Source organism: Apteryx mantelli, chromosome 1 (genome assembly GCF_036417845.1).
Source record: "Apteryx mantelli isolate bAptMan1 chromosome 1, bAptMan1.hap1, whole genome shotgun sequence".
NCBI lineage: Eukaryota > Metazoa > Chordata > Aves > Apterygiformes > Apterygidae > Apteryx > Apteryx mantelli.
The window spans coordinates 15,753,774-15,770,565 of NC_089978.1; the positions used below are offsets into that span (position 1 = coordinate 15,753,774).

Consider the following 16,792-nt stretch of genomic DNA (forward strand, 5'->3'; position numbering starts at 1 on the left):
ATTTTAGCATAGCAGAAATGAGCTAAGTTTCACCTCTATGAAGCTTCATGGACTTTGTGACTGAAACAGTGTAAACAAAGCCAAAGTTTCGGACTCCTAAATGTAAATAGCTGGACAGCATTTTTCATGAGTATGCTTCAATGGGGTTACTCATCTAGAGATGTAGTGGAACAGGAATCATACAGGACTCAAGGAAAAAAATACAAAATGAGCTACAAAAAAAGCAGAAATTATTTAAATCCCTGTGCTACACTGTGTATGATAATGCCATAAATCATATTTAAACCAGATACAATTAATTTTAGGCTTTTTTCCAATCCTCCTTTATATTTTACTTCTCTTTCCACTCACATTTGATTTTTAAGGTCATTTTTTGTTCTAAGTGGAATAACTTGTGCTTGATATTGAAATGTGATTTCACAATAATAAAGTAGTGAAACTTTAAAGACAAATTATGAAGAATCACCTTTTTTACTTTTTACAAAAGGTTCATTAAAATTCACCACTGGTAAGTGTCAAAGGATACTAATCCACTGATCCCTCCCTGAGACTTTTTGAATTAAGGAAAGAGAAGAAATAAAATGGGTTTATTACAGCCCTTTTGAAACAGAAGAGAATTCAATTTTTGTCCTCATCATCCCTATTTACAGAGGCAGTAGTCCTTAATCCTATTTATTAGCTTTAAAAGATAGCACCATGGAATTTGGCTGCTATTACTGCAGATATATTTATATATCTATCATTTTCAGGATAACTATTCTTCCATATGGGAGCCTGCGAATCCTGAATGCTTCCAAATCTGATGAAGGACGATATTTATGCCAAGGTGAAAATGTATTTGGGTCTGCAGAAATCATTGCATCAGTATCTGTAAAAGGTATGCAAAAATATTTTGATAATAATGGTGATTATTGGTTACTAATATTTCATTACTGTTTAGAAACCTCAGCAGAATACAACAGCATTGTACAGACAGAATAAAAAAGCAGTTCTAATAAGCTAGCTGGCTAACCTCTGTTTGGTCAAATATTGTTTTCCTGCATCAGATAACATACTCCAGCTCTTCTAAATGTCCATCAGAAAAAATTGTATATACATTAATTCAGATAATTCTGTATTTAAAAGAAAAAGGGAGAGACAGAGAAAAATTAAGATTAATATTCCTTTTAGGACATTTTAGCTTTGGGAACTCTCTTACCCATACTCCTTTGTACATGGGAACGAAGTTTAGAAATAAAGAAATAATTGTATTGCTAGAAATTCTAAGAGGAAATAAAAAACTTAGTCCCTTGGAACAGTACTTATATTTAAATCACTGAGTTACAATTAATTTCTAAGTCACATTTTTGTCACTTTCAAAGAGAAAACTTATATGATCATTGCTTTTGGTTTTAGGTGTTCTTTTGGCGTCATTTCTTCAGCATTTTACTATATCAAGTAGGCCTGTAAATTTCCTTTTTTGTTGTTTTTTTGCTTGTTTGTTTTAAGGGACAGTGATGATATTTTCATATAATCACAAGATTCCAGGGCTAGAGACTTAAAAAAATTAATAGCTTTTTCTGAGACTAATAAAAATAATTAATTAATACTTTCCAGAATTCTTACAGAATATTGTTTAAAATCCTGCCTTATTGCTTGCACGAAATGGACCGTACCCCCTATTCACAACTGTCATTTCTCAGTGTATATTATGAGCCTAGTTCAGCATTTGACACTATATATTTGAAACAAACTATAAATATTAGGTCTGAGTAAACTAAGCAGAGCTCAATCACATGTTATATAGATGTTATAGCATGACAAGACCTCCATTTAAATGTTGCTAATTCTGTATTTTCAAGAACCTACAAGAATAGAGCTGACTCCCAAGAAGACGGAGCTAACGGTTGGAGAAAGCATTGTCCTCAGCTGCAAAGCCATTCACGACAACACTCTGGATGTCACTTTCTATTGGACACTCAATGGGCAGTCAATTGACTTTGAAAAACAAGGTGGACACTTTGAAAGCATCAAGGCAGTAAGTGACCACACATTTGTCGCCTGTGTGCTGCAAAGTTATAAGAATGTGCATGCTTTTACACAGCTGTCCCATTTACAAAGTTCTGGCCTAATTGCAAGATGACTAATTTCACTAACATTAAAATGAAATGTTAGCTAAAGGAGGTATGAATGGCAGGTTACAGGGATTAATTCAAGCGGTTTTAATCAAGAAGACAATAAGGATAAAGTTCTACATCCTATTAACATTAGTGAGGCACCTGGCGATCATTGTGAGGGAACAGAAAGTAGTTTGAGACAAATCCTCTTTACATTCTTCTACTAATGTTAATATATCTTCTGGAAGGATGTTGCTATAACCATCTTTTTCACAGATAGCATGACTGTTAGAATGTCCTTACCCATAAATGCTTTTACTTGCCCAGCGTATATATCAATATTTGAATAGCAAGAAGTGCACTTTATTTTTCCAAACCCCTGCATGAGGAAGGTTGTAGCTGTGTAGCTATTATTAAAGTTAACAAAAATCGCATGGCCAAAACATGCTTACCGATTTCAAATATTAACCCTTGGTTCAAAAACAATTTGATGCAGTCAAACAGTACAGTGAACTAATTCAAATTTGTCCCATATAAAGAGATTTGAACTTTTCTGAGTAGAAAGAAATCTCTTTACGTGAATGAGTTTGGAAATAGAATCTACAGTCATTTAACTCAATCTTCCCATTAATGAAATGTAACTCAAACAACCATGCTATGTTAACAGAAAAAAAATGAAGCTCACAAAGGTCAAGAAATTTTAAAAGTTAGTATTTCTAATTTGAGTACAATGTAGCAAAGTTAATTTTGCATTAAAAATCTTGTCAGCTGCAATCAATTTATTCTTCTGCTTGGTTTTATAGAAGTCATGCTGTACTCATTTTGTTGTTGTTTTTTTTTGGGGGGGTGACTTCAATAAGCTTTTTAATTGAAAAACATTATCAAGGTATATTTTAATGAGAAGGTTCTTAGCATTCTTATCTTTATCTAAGGAAGGTCAGTATTCTAAATCCAACACTAAATATATAGGAAGGGAAACAGAGACACTTTTTTAAAAAAACTTGAAGGTTTTTCTGAAAAATATCTGTGAGGAATGTGAAATTTTTCCAGATGTTGTGAGTATTGCAAATATTTCATTTTCTAGAAAAGATACATCCACCACTCTTGTCCTGCTTGTTCTGTCACTCGAAGGTGACTTAATTCTGCTCTAACTTTCCAGAAGGTGCACTGAAAGTGAAAAGTCAGCTACAAGAATTCATTTCTGAAACTTATAAACAACAGAAACTGCTCAGTTGTTGAGTTCACTGCCCATAAATTATTGTCTCAATGGAGCTGTCTGAGGTTTGAAATCATTGCATATTACATTTAAAGTTAAAATTCTTTTAAAAATCTGAAGTCTGAAATTACAAGGTTCCTGCAGTGGTTTTCAGCATCTTCTATGCTGAATGGAATTTTTAATCTCTGAGAAAAAAACTCAGGCTAGGAAATTGCCAAAGCCATTGAAACCTTAAAAAAGTAAAGCTAATTTAATATAATTTTATTTGTTATATGAAAATAGGATTTTCTAGACTTTTTAATAAGAATTCAGCCATGATTTCATTTCTACCAGAGGAAACCTTCAGATTCATAGAAAGTGCATATCTGGAGGACAACATATTGGTCCTATTTTCAGAAAAACATTTGTGTAAAACTAACTGAATTAACTCCAGTGAAATTGAGCATAGGATTTCTCCTCTCCTGTGTCCAATACCACAAACAAACATATATTCAAGGACTCACAAAGATTTATTTGTATCACAAAGATTTTGTTTGTTCCTTTCATTGGTCTGATATGACTAAAATATTGCCATAATCAAGTAGATTTAATTAGCTATTTTAACAAGAGTTTGTGACAACAATGTTTGTTTAAGTAATGAAATTCTGTACAACAAGAAATACCTAAATGAAGTTTCAGACCCTGCCTTTATAAGACTGCTCACACAAGTGATTGTCAGCTTCATTTGCTTGCATTCCTAACTTATTTAAATGTAAAGACATTTCTTTTCTGTTTTTCACTGAGGAGAGAATAGAAAGGTAAGCTTAGATGAACCAAAAATATCTACTGACACGCTACTGGCATGATGGGGGCAGAGGGGAGGGGACACAAAAGACTACTTTCCAGAACAGAAATACCAAAAAACCTTACGCCATTAGGCTAATCCTCATTGAAATTTTCTGAATGCTATTGGAAACATAATCTGACACATCCCTTTCCCTTCTGTAAGTAGTAGTTAAAATGTAAGCAGGTCTCCATCCACCAGAAGGCATATCTTTATTCTTACTTCGGTCTGAAATGAAGCTGTACAATCAGTTGAGGGAGGAAAAACCCAAAGTAGCCATTTTGAAGGAAATACAGTACGTTTTCTGTCTTTTGACACACAGTTAAGGGAAAAAGCCCATAATAACTCCCATAACTGTTCATTTGTGGAACCCTGCCAGTCATATCTCATTATTCCGTTAACCAAAAAAGCATGTGAAATTAATCAAAAGGGTGAAAATATATTTCTTTGCTTCATTAAAACCTAAAGCATGACCTGGTCTTAGGTGAAAGGAAGACAAAATAAACCTCTTCTGTTTAACCTATCTAGTAATCTCCTTTAACTTATCAATCCTCAAAGGAGGGACACAGAATGTGATAAACACACAGGTTTTGGAATGCAAATAAGGAACTCTGAGAAAACCAAAAATCTGATCAGATTTCATCTATATCCATTATTTTTCATTTCTGAGAGAAGTATTTTAAATTGTATGAGTTGATGATGAACAACATGCTTTTTAATTCAGTACATTAAAGAAAAATATCTTCTGTGTGGATGAAGCTATGTAATTATGCATCCATTTTGTGCTGCACACACTGGTACTTCATCAGATTAAAAGTTTTTTCAGTTTTTTTTTTTTTTTTTTTAAGCCTGACAAATTGAACCTTATTTGAATGGGTTTTGTTAATAACAAAACCTTTATCAACCCCTCACCAGTGGTTGCATTGCTTATACTTTCACTGTGACAGATCCAGGTGTTAAATATAACAGACATTCTGATCCTTAAAGCAATGTTATAAAAGCTGTCACCTAAGTAAGATTTATCTGAGCTGTAGACAAATTTCCACTTGTGAAAATTGCTCGTTCCCCGGTACTTACAATTAAAATGAAAAGGAAAAGCTTCTCTCAACAATACATTTTGCTTTGCTCGTTTGTAAATTACATCTTTAGCTTGTACCTAAAAAATAACAGTGTTATCATTTCTCACACTGAGATCTAATGTTTACTCAAATTGAAGGCGCTTTTGCTATTGTTTGCTGAACTATCAAGCATTTAGTGCCTATGGCGGTTTAGGTACTTCAGGTACTTGCCTGGCAAGAGGATAAGTGTTGCAGGGATGCTGAGCTGAACAGAGCTGTGCATGAAGGGAACACTAACGAAAGGAGACCAAACGCCACCGAAGTGACAGCTGCACTCTGGGAAAAGAAAACATCCCAAATCTTTTGTATGCAGAACTCCATAACACACTCAGTAGCAGAATAATCGTGCAAAGGGATATAATACAGCCAGCATCCTCTGGCACTAGAAAAATCTTACTTTGTCTATCAAAAGACTTGATAGCATTTTAGGGTCTGTGTGGGGTAATCCGCACAATTCAAAGAGGCAATGTTGCATGGAAGTCTGGCTTGCCAAAATTTCTTTCTAGCAACACGGGTAAGCACTTGAGCACAGAAAGTATAAACCTTCTGCTTGCTTGGATTAAGATAACTTTGATTTTCTTTCCTACTCCTTTGTGTCTAATCCAAAAGTCCTACTCAAAATTTTATTCAGAATTTTCTCTTTAAAGAAGTTCTCTACTGATGTTAATGGTTATATTGTCGTAGAGGTATTCTGGGCACTGGTCCCTTTTCTAGGTAAGGACTACTGATTTTGCATGTATCTTTTAATCAACATATCCCCACTCCAATTCTGTGTTTGAAAGCTGATGGTGCTTTTAGGGCAGGCAAATAAAATGATTTTTTTGTGATTATGCACACATTGGTAAGCAGCAGCACTGCCTCGTAGTGTCCCTCACCCTTGACCTGCACGAGTACCTTTCAGATTCAGGAAAGTAATTTAGTCTCAATATCTTTTTTGGTCCTTGGTCTTAACTGAAACTGCCAACAGGGGAAGTAATAAGCACAGATTGTCATGTTGTATTTTACAGTGGTAATTTGTTCACAAGGAACTGAATTAAAATCTACTGGTTCTTTTAAAAAAGGCTAGTAGATACAAATTGGACAGCCCATTAACTACTGTCAATCACTGGTGACTTTAATCTAATAACCTAGAAAATGGAGAAAACATAACTTTGCACCTTTCCCTGCATTTTCAAGTCTCAAGTCTCTCCTTTTTAATCATACTTTAGAAGTTAAGATTCAAATGTTGTTAGCATTTTATAGATGGGCAGCACTAAGTTCTACGTTACATGGAAGCAATTGAAACAGCAGGCTGTTAACAATAACGTCTCTCCTCTTTATTTAACATAAAACTAAACAAGGTTAATTAAATAGGGTTTTATTTCAAATGCCCACCCCCACCCCAAGGATATTTTGACAGCAGTACTTGTCAAAAGTCTTGTAGAAGAGGCGTGCTTTATGCACAGAGAATTTCTGTTCATGATAATACTGCTGTTATCAACCTCATTTCTATAATTTGTTTCTTTGTGCATTAAAACACTTTTCTGGTGGTGCAAAAAGAGGAGCATAGCCATTAAGGTCAATGCAGATCTCCAGGTATTTCAGCCCTGTTCTCATTTCCAATTGTCATTGCACAGCAATTAAATACTTTAGTGGTGTAAAGCATTTTCTACATAAAAAACATACCTTGTCTTTTGAAATATTTCCTATTGGAAGTAGGAAATTTCCTATTATATGTTTCTTGTAAACTAGGGAAGGTACAAAATGGAATAAGAGTTAATTGTCAATAAAGTTTGAAGTATCTGTTTTATGACTGGTAACTATAAACCAAAATCTAAACACAGTGAAGACCATGGCCTTGCGAAAAACTTTACCATGTTTGACTGCCAGTATGTAAACAGTCCCACTGCACTGATTAAATTTATAGATATACCTGCATGCTGTGTTAGGAAAGGACACCATGAATGTTTCCTCAGTTCAAAGAACTATTTAAACTGCTGTGCCCAAATTTTTTGCCTATGCTGTGCCAATTTTGGGGGGTTTTGTCTATGAATATATGAAAGTCATTTCTGGAGAGATATGATGATAAGTAACCTCTTCTCTATTTAATTTTATTTTGATTTAACTGATCATTTTGGGGAATGTGAGAGTCCTTAACATCCCTGAACACCAACTACAGTGAAGGCTGGCAATCTATAGCCCAGCCTTCCATGTCCATGTGTAACAGATGTTAATAACTCAAAAATATCTGTTAATGCATAAAACAGTAATGACAGTCAACTATAACTACAAAAAATGATTGTCATGAAAAAATCATGAAATACTGTAAGATAATTATTACACTTGCTTATTCTATTAAGGTATTTTGTACCCTCCCTAGTTTAGAGGAAACATTGCAAAAAGAAAAAAGTTGGGGTAAACAAAAATATTTTATGACAGTCCATGCTTTTCTCTGCTTACTTGCAGCTGACGGGCCATTTAACTGCTTGGTACAGTGTTAATCTGGGTTATAACAGCACAGTTGAGCGTTTGAACAGCTTATCAATATGTAGCTTACTTTCTGCATGATTGTCCATTGGATAGTCAAATACTAGCCAAACCCAGCTAGCATTCACTTGCAACCTCCTCACTCCTTTTAAGCATATTATAATTTCTTCCTATTTTCTATACTCCTTATTTTCTCTGAAATTCCTTTTACACATTTCCACTTGACAGATTGCATCAGCACTGCTCATTCTGCTTGCTCTCTCCTTCCTGATGTTCCTCCCACTTGTTGCCTTGGGTGCTTTAGTGACTCAACCTTAGTAATAAGGCCTTCCACTTGCAATTGCATAGTCTCCTTTTCACTCACAGCTCTGCAAACTTTTACCTAAGCTATTGTGGCAGCATTTTCCAGAGTCTCTTTGGCAGTATTTTTTCCATTGCAGCTCTCTTACTGATGGTCCCATATTTTTGTTCCCCTGGCCTTGCACCTGCAAATGCCGATAGTGTTGTCATGGGAGGTTGTCCTGGGAAGCAGTTACCACTGGCCTGAGAATCAATCCTCTTTGTCTCTTGTTTTGTAGATTTTAGGTTATATTAGATTTAAAAAAAAAAATAAAGCACCGCAAAGTAGATAATACCCATTTAATTACTTAATAAATATTATCCAACAATATATGTGCACAGAAGCATGAAAATCAATCACTGTGCAAGACCTGCACTTGATTAGTATATTCCAATCAGCATTAACCAACAGGGAGTTTGAGCAGGTCCCAATAAAAAGTATATAGAACTAGGGAAAAAAGAAAGGCAGAACATCATCATCCTCATCTTCATCATATTTATCATCACCACCTACTAGATCAGAGAGAACCTTTAGAGGACAATGCTCTTCTGGCTGAGCACTGGGGAAAGTTTTCCCTTTTTCTTTCCTGTCTCTCACTTCATTGTTTTTTATTTATTTTTTTCTTTATTTTCCTCCTAAGTAGTTTTCATTGCTGGAGTTGATGTACGCCATCAGCTGTGGACCCTGCTAATAAGTCTCTGTACACGTCTCAGTATCCTTAATGCAACACACTACTGAAACCTGTATCACGTCTGCTCTCTGTGCTTCTTGGTGTGATGTGTTCTCATTTGGCACTTTTGTCACAACTAGGTTTTAATTTCATTTCTGTCATCTTCATCTATCATTGTCATGGCCCTTCCACCCAAAAATCATGTGCTTAGCTCTGTGTTCCTTTTCCCCCCCTCTTTCTGCATCTTCACAGAACACAGATGCCCCATATCATTCTCCCTTTTCTTCCTTTCCTCTCCTGGCAATAACAATACGAATACAGAACATGAATTTGGCAACATGAGTATAGTGGGTTTCTCTGTCCTGAAGCTTGTCATTTCATATCCCATATCTTCTCTCTTTTCTCTTTTCAATCAATACGTTATGTTTCCTTCCTGTAGACTTCACAAAAAGTCCCCAGGATATGAGATACTGCCTTACATCTGGTACTCATCTGACTTTATCTCATCTTCTGCTTTCTCTCAACACACCAAACAAAACTCATTTGCAGCAATTCAAGCAGCACTTAAAGGTCCACCTTATTAGCTTCCAACTACCAGTGCTCAACCAAAACAACTGTTTTCATTATTTCTGCTTTCACTATGCAGAGTGAAAATTGCTACTGCTGGAAGGGTCCACACCTTCACTGGAAAATTCTTAGGGATCTACAAATCCGAAAACCTTTAAAAACATCTTTTTTACAACTTCTTTACAGATGGGTATAGTGCAGTTTATGTAGTACCCACTTTATCTCAGCCAACCTGCATCTGCCTGGATACTACTACACTACTACTACCACAATGAAAACAATGACAATAAGTTCATCTTCTTTGTTTCAAATTTGCTTTTATGATTAAAAGAGAGAACACTAAATACAATTTTCCATGATCATTATATCAATGGAAAAAATTGCTGCTTTTTAACAGAATAAATCTTTGCGATTTGCAAACATCATGAGCAGCAAACAGGCAAGTGCTTAATGTGTTCAAACTTGAGAATTTGCATGGAATGGCACTTAAATTGTACTAAATGTATGATGAACAGAATTTGGCTGGAAGCCAACGATCCATCATTATCCACATATAAATTGTCAGTACAATTTAAAAGAACTTTATTGTTTTATTATTTTTTACTTACCGTTAACTGCACAAAGGTAACATTGCCATGAGGTTATTGTGTAAAATTGCGATTTTGCTTCAGATAAATTCACCAGAAATAAACTCCATTGCTAATCAAATATATCATGCAAGCAAGATTCAACTGTGAAATCATTTTTCAATTTAATCTGACTGAATTTCATTACTAAAGGCTATTTTGCTAAATCCAATAAAGTATGAGTCAGGAATTCAGCTAACCTGTGTGTAGGAATAGCTACAAAAAGCATCCTGATATTTTAAATTATCATTTAAGTTGAACCAAACAGCATTAACAGCCTGGGTCTTTCCTGCCTAGAATCAAATCTCTGTATCTCTGTCCCAGTATAGTATAGTATAAAACATATAGTTAGGAACAGTACCCTGCAAAACGTTTAGAGAGTTTTCAAGCTTTTTGTACCAAACATTCTTTTTTGTGTAGAAACTACTTCTTCAGGAGAACACCTTCGCATCTACTGTCAAGCATGTTTGGTGACAGCCAGCAAGCCTCAACAAGCTCATGTAGTCTTCGTAAAGAACTGATCCAAACGCTCGCTAGGCTTTCATCGTGAAAGCAGCTTTCCTGCGATGGTAGTCAGTGTTTGCCCAGTATTTTCCTGTTGATTTAAGCTTTGGTGAATCATGATCAGTTGAAATAGTCTCACTACCTTTTTTAGACACATTATTCCTAAGCAGAGAGACAGTTTTCACTGCACGTTGGCCAGATGGAGTTCTCAACCAGAATGCCTGATAGAAGTAAGATGACATTTCCAGACCCTGGCAGCTCAGAAGCTTCCTTCTGTGCTGCCAGCTTCTCTCTCTTGACTACCAAGTATTTTGAACTTCCTTGCCTTTTTGTCCTTCTTTCCAAGATAAAGCAGTTACATTCACAGAACTGTGCTTGGATTCTGGAAGGGAAGTTTTACAGTCAACATGGAAAGCAAAAAGAATTAAAGACAGATTAAATGGTTACTAGGATTGATAAAATGAGGAGAGAGTGATTTAAGATTTCTGTGTTTCATGTGTATTTTTCCATATATGATTCTGTAGTTTGAGTGTATACAATGTACAGTATACAACTATGCACCAATCAAAGCAATGTTTAATTCTTGCCTGGAAGAGACAGAGGGAAGTAAACATCAGCATTTACTAGATTTACCAGATGTTAGACAAGGGCATTACAGTGGAACTGTGAGCTCCATTTCAGATGCAAGCAGAATACAGAGTGTTACTGGGAAAAGCCTTTAAAAGAAAAGGTGGGATGCTGAAAGAACTATGTTGGCTTAGAGGTAAAAATTCAGCAAATGAATGAACGGATTAACAGGGAGGTTTCCTAGCAACTGGCTCAAGATAATGAACTCAGTCTCACAGGAAGAGTAAGTATAATTCTCTCCACTTTAAGATCCATATGTAAAAGTTAATTTACTGCAAAGCAACTCACAGTCTCATCAGATTTATGAAATGGAAAAGAAAAAAAACCACATACAGCTTCCTCTCAGTTGGGATGTGCAATGTTTAAAAAAAAATCACCGACAATAAGTTCTCTGCAAGTTTTTTTTTTCTCTGTAAATGACCAACATTAGGGCAATAGGTATGATAGACAAATCTAAATGAATGATTCTCGTTGAAGAAAGTATGTATATCACATGTTCCTTGGAACATTTATGAATTTGGGGAAGTATCTTTAAATCAACAGCTAATGTTACGTATAGGTGGCACCAATGCACGTGAGAAATTACTCTGAGCAATGGCTTACATATAAAGGTAACTAGCCACTTAGCAGGTACAACTGTTACTTAAGATAACACACCATACTGGAGCAGATAGGAGCAATAGATTGATACAGCAAATTGAACATTGGAGCCACCCAGAACCTGATGAATGGGGTGCTTTAGAGTATACTATAAATGACACAATAGTTTGTTGCCCTAAAAAGAAGAATCATTAGTCATGACAGAGAACATTAGTAGCTGTATTATTATGTATTTGCTGTTCAATGAAGACCAGCAATATGTTCAGTGTTACAGTAGGTGCATAAGTGACATTGGCCTTGAAGGTTACCTTTAACTTTCCTTAAAATCATTGAAAGCCTTGTCTTTGGGAAAGTACAAGATAAATTCCACACAGCAAGAGCTTATACTAAACAAACATATATACTTTTGATACTTGGTTAAATGGGGAATATATTTATTCAGAATGCCAAGGAATATAACCAAATGCTTCCTTAAAATCATGTACGAATTGTAAAATGTGCCCTGTCACAGAAAAGCATAAAAATAGCTAAATAAAAAGATGCTCACAAAAGTGTACACTTAAAAAGTGCAAATGTAGACATAGACATAGAAATTTAGACATCAGTAATTTCAGCTTTGAATAACGTTAGGACCACATATTCACTCAGGCTGTTCTAAGTCATGTTAATCAAAATGAGAGCTCTTCTTACACTTTTTGTGTCCATGTCACTAGCTTTTTATATTCCCCAAGGGGAGAATATGTCTTTGCTTTTGCTGAAGCATTCTATCTTTTCCAGTGACAAAAGACAAAAAAGCAAAAGATAAAACTTCTGACCCCAGATACTTTACTTAGTGGAGTCTCTGTTGCATTCCTGATTTGCAGTTTTCTTAACCTGGATTGTAATCTCTTAATTTTAAACAGCAGTTGCAATTAGAGTTTTTAGAAATTTTCTTAATTTTTGGAAAGCCAAAACGTCATTTTAATCCCCAGGCCTTGATGAGGCCTTGTGACCTCTTATTACAGTTATAAGTTGATATAAGTATCCATTTTAAGCTCAAAAAAATGATCCATACTCTAAGACTTCCACCAAAAAATTAAAGCTCCAAAAACAGGAAAAGGGAAGGGAAAAAAGCCTTGAACCATTAATATTGTAGTATCTTTGTTTTCAACTACTCACTGTTTTTAATCCAGTCTAAAACTTGAGTCCACTCTTTTGTTTGCCAAATTTTTAGGCTCTTCCTCCTCTTTTTCCACTTTGTTCCAATCCTAGCAAAGTTCAGGCACAGGGCTAATTTTCAGCATAAATAAAAGTGATGACTATTCAGACACGTCTATATTTACAGCAGTTCAAAGAATCAGCCATGTATAAGGGCCTCCTTATAGTAATAACCACAAGAAAGATATTGCAGATGCTGTGATGGCCCATTTGTCCTTCTAATACCTTTCCCACGTAAAGAATTTCCTTCATTCCCAATAAAGGCTTTTTAGGACAACATGATGTAGTCCTCACATTCCAGTGTATGAAAATGAGAATAGCAACAGCACCTGTCTCACTTAACGAAGCCTTTACTTACTGTTTCCGTATGTTGTAAAACCTTTATATAAAACCAGGATAAAAGCTTACGGTTATGCGGCATTTTATGCCCAGAGGATATGTTAACCATTACCAAACTGCTATTATATGATTTTTCTAAATCTTCATGAAAGAGTAGAGACCCTAAAATTTGTAAAGACCTTTGACACCACTGAAGAGCAAATAATATCTTTTTTTTTTTTCAGAGGTGCTGATCAAACATAGCTTCTCCTAATCTGAATGGAAGCTAAAATGTCTCAGCATTTTCCATGATCTAGATGCTAACGTCTAAATATACATCCATATGTATAAAACACAGTGAGTTTAATTTCCTTGAACTCGCATTTTAAGTAATGCTGGCTGCACATCTTGTTACTCTGTAATAAACTTAAGTGTTTCATGGGGATGTATTTTACTGCAGTGCTCCTACAGGAATGATTCTTCCAATTGCTGTCAATCTGTCCAGTTATGTAGATATGCAGATGAAATACATATATTTTCCTGATGAGAATATTAGGATTCATATAATCATGAACCCTCTAGAAATTAGAGTGACGGCTAGGATTTTTTAACAGCTCCTTAGCAATAAAACCAGACAGTTGCTATCTATTGTGCCTTTTTTCCCACCTAACAACATGGCACACATTAGATGCAAATTACCTTCAAAGGAGAGAGGAGAAATGTGGACTGTTTCGGGTCATATCCTTCTAATGTCCAAGGCTTTGTATCAGAAGCATTAATCATCTTGAATAACCCGCTTCTCAATGGCTAATAAACACTGTTGTGCTAGACGAGTTAAAAACTTCGTATCCCCAAGCTGAGTCCTTAGAGAAGTGCTACAGTGTGCTGTTCTTTTACATTTACAGCTGCAGAATATTCTTTTCCATAGGTGTGATCTAAGTTAGCTGTAAAGGCTTTGGGAACCCCAGAGTAGGAATATAGGAATTGCGTTATGGCCTGACTGGGCTGAGCATCTTGCCTCCAGATATATCATGATGAGGCTACTTCAAAAGGCAAAACACTACCATTATATTCACACTCTTAGATCTACAGGGTTATTGAGCTATAGATCATGCCCACATTCACTTTGGTCTCAGTGGCAACCTTGATCTCCTACCTCTCTTTTGCTTCCTCATATCTGAGTATGGTTTTATGCATTCTCACAAAGCAGCTTGTCAAAATCTCCAAAGATGTTTCACAACAAGTGTCTGAAACCCTTTACCAACGTTATTCAAACTTCTGTATTTACAGATGAAGACAAAAGAAGGAAAAGGAAAAAATGTTTATCCAGCATTGCTCCAAAATGGACCCTAATCAGGCAAATTTGAAATTATTGTTTTCTGTTTTATACTTAGCTAATCCTCCCACTTTCCCCAGTTCTGTCCGTCTCTGCTGCATGACTCTCTGGCATTCCCTCTGACATGTACATGGTTGATTATCTGGGAAGTTTTCTTATTTGAGAGTACAATAGACAAGATTCATCCTTTTCCGAAATGGAAGAGCCTACAGAGTTACTGTAAAATAAATTTTTGTAGCAGTGTATTGACAATACACTGGAAGAGAGATTTTCTTTCTAGGTATGACCTTTGAGTCCAAAGCATGAAGAACAAAGCAGTAAAATACTGTAGCTATGATGGATAAAAAGATGTTGCAGAACTAGAAAGCACTCTCATCATAAATGTAATCCTAATTCTTCTGAAAGATTCATCAGAGAGACTGGAAACTATATAAATTATATAAAAATCCACAGAGAGATGGATTTGTGAACTGAAGATGGGAGTAAAAATCAAGAATTTTTTTCTCAATACAGCTCTAAAATTTCACCTGTAAAATAGAGTATTCCATTAACCATTGACCAAAGTTTAGCTCAGGCCACACAAGAAAACTTAAACCAGAAAATAAAGGGTTCTTAAAATAATAACTAAAGAGGAACACACTACTGTAAAGAAGGACCCCTATGTATTAAGGTGTGAGGATAAGCGAAGGATGAAGAAAAGACTGAGATAAAATGCTTCGCACTGTTTTTGAAATAATGATGAACATGATAGCTAATATGTAGCTGGGTAGCTAATGAGATTGAATATAGAATTAGAAAAGACTTTGTCCAAAGCTGAAATAAGTTCTAAAGACTTAAGGGGCTCAAAGGATGCAAAATAGATCTCCCAAAATTCTGTAGGAATTAACAATGATATCTAGTAAAACAGATAAAAAACCTATCGGTTTATGAGAAAAAATAACAGTAACCATTGCATCTATATCTTTAAAATAATAATAATAATAATAATAATAATAATAATGACAGCTGCTAATGTATTATATTTATGCTATCTACAATGCAGTAAATATTTTGCCTTGATGTTATATGGAATATTATTAGTTAAACATATGGCAAGTCTTAGTTCAAATTAAAATGAAGAAAAGATGGTCTAAAGAAGATATATCAACAGGTTGTGCTGAAAAGGACCTACCCTGCCTAGAAAGGAGAAAAAAACTTCTAAAAGACTAGATCTTGGAACCAATCCTATTTCATCTTGTCTTTAATGACCTTGGCATAAAATATAAAAGTATGCTAATGATAACTGTATGGTACAAAATTGGACATATTACCAAAACATAAGAGGATGAAGATAACAGACAGGAAAAAATAGCTGGGCTTGAGAACTGAAATCATAGAAAAGAAAGAAATTTAAGTCTTCGTATTGCAAAGTCATGCACATATGGATTGATGGCTATAATCTAGGACCTCATAACTTGTAAATTGTTGAGAAGGATGAAGATTTGAGTGCAACTATCTGACCACAGCAAAAGTGGGCAAAAAACAGGCAAATATGAATCTACCTGTGGTCAGTGATATACTTCCAAAAAAAGCTAAAAGAGTATCAACACGCACACCTCTGGTAAGACTTTAGCTTGAATACAGGATACAGTTCTGGTCATTCAAGATCAAAATGCCTCAAATTAGAATCGGTGCATAAAAATACCCGAGGAAGATATCATTCAAAGAGAGACTGGCAATCTTTTCTTGGTTAACGAGGTAAATGAAATCTGAGAAGGGAAATGACTCTACTCTATAAGTGCTTCTTAGAAGGAAACATAAATGAAGAAGTACTTATGTTAAATTACAGTGCTGTCATTAAAAAAATGTGCTTGAATTAGAAGAATATTCCTAAAATGATGTTTTGAAATGGAATAAAAGAAGTAAAAAATGATGAAACATAATGATAAAGCTCTATCAGTTCCTGTCAGGGGTTACATGATATGGTTGCTTGCGATAGCAAGTAACTAGATTCAAAGACCTAGGAGGTTTCTTCCAGTTCTGTGACCTACATCTGACATGAAAGAATGGACTAGAATCTTATAAAAGATTCTGAATCAACCATAGTAGCTTTCTTATTATCCCTTAAAATCAAAACTTTTCAAATTTCTCAGAAACCAAGAGATTACTTACCCTTGAGAATTAATCAGCAATACTGACTTTCCAGACAAACAACAACAAAATGAAAAATTAAAATATGAAAATACATAACATAGAACCTTGATATATTAAAGGTATTAAAACAAGACGTGATTCAGAAGAAACAACTG

General features: G+C 35.1%; 1 protein-coding gene across 1 annotated transcript in view; it reads left to right on the plus strand.

The window, feature by feature from the left end:
- CNTN5 (contactin 5) overlaps positions 1-16,792 on the plus strand; it is a 672,212-nt gene that overhangs the window by 599,475 nt on the left and 55,945 nt on the right. Inside the window, exons 14-15 of the mRNA XM_067289747.1 lie at positions 750-877; positions 1,842-2,017. Coding sequence (XP_067145848.1) covers positions 750-877; positions 1,842-2,017 — 304 coding nt within the window. The remainder of the gene's footprint in view (positions 1-749; positions 878-1,841; positions 2,018-16,792) is intronic.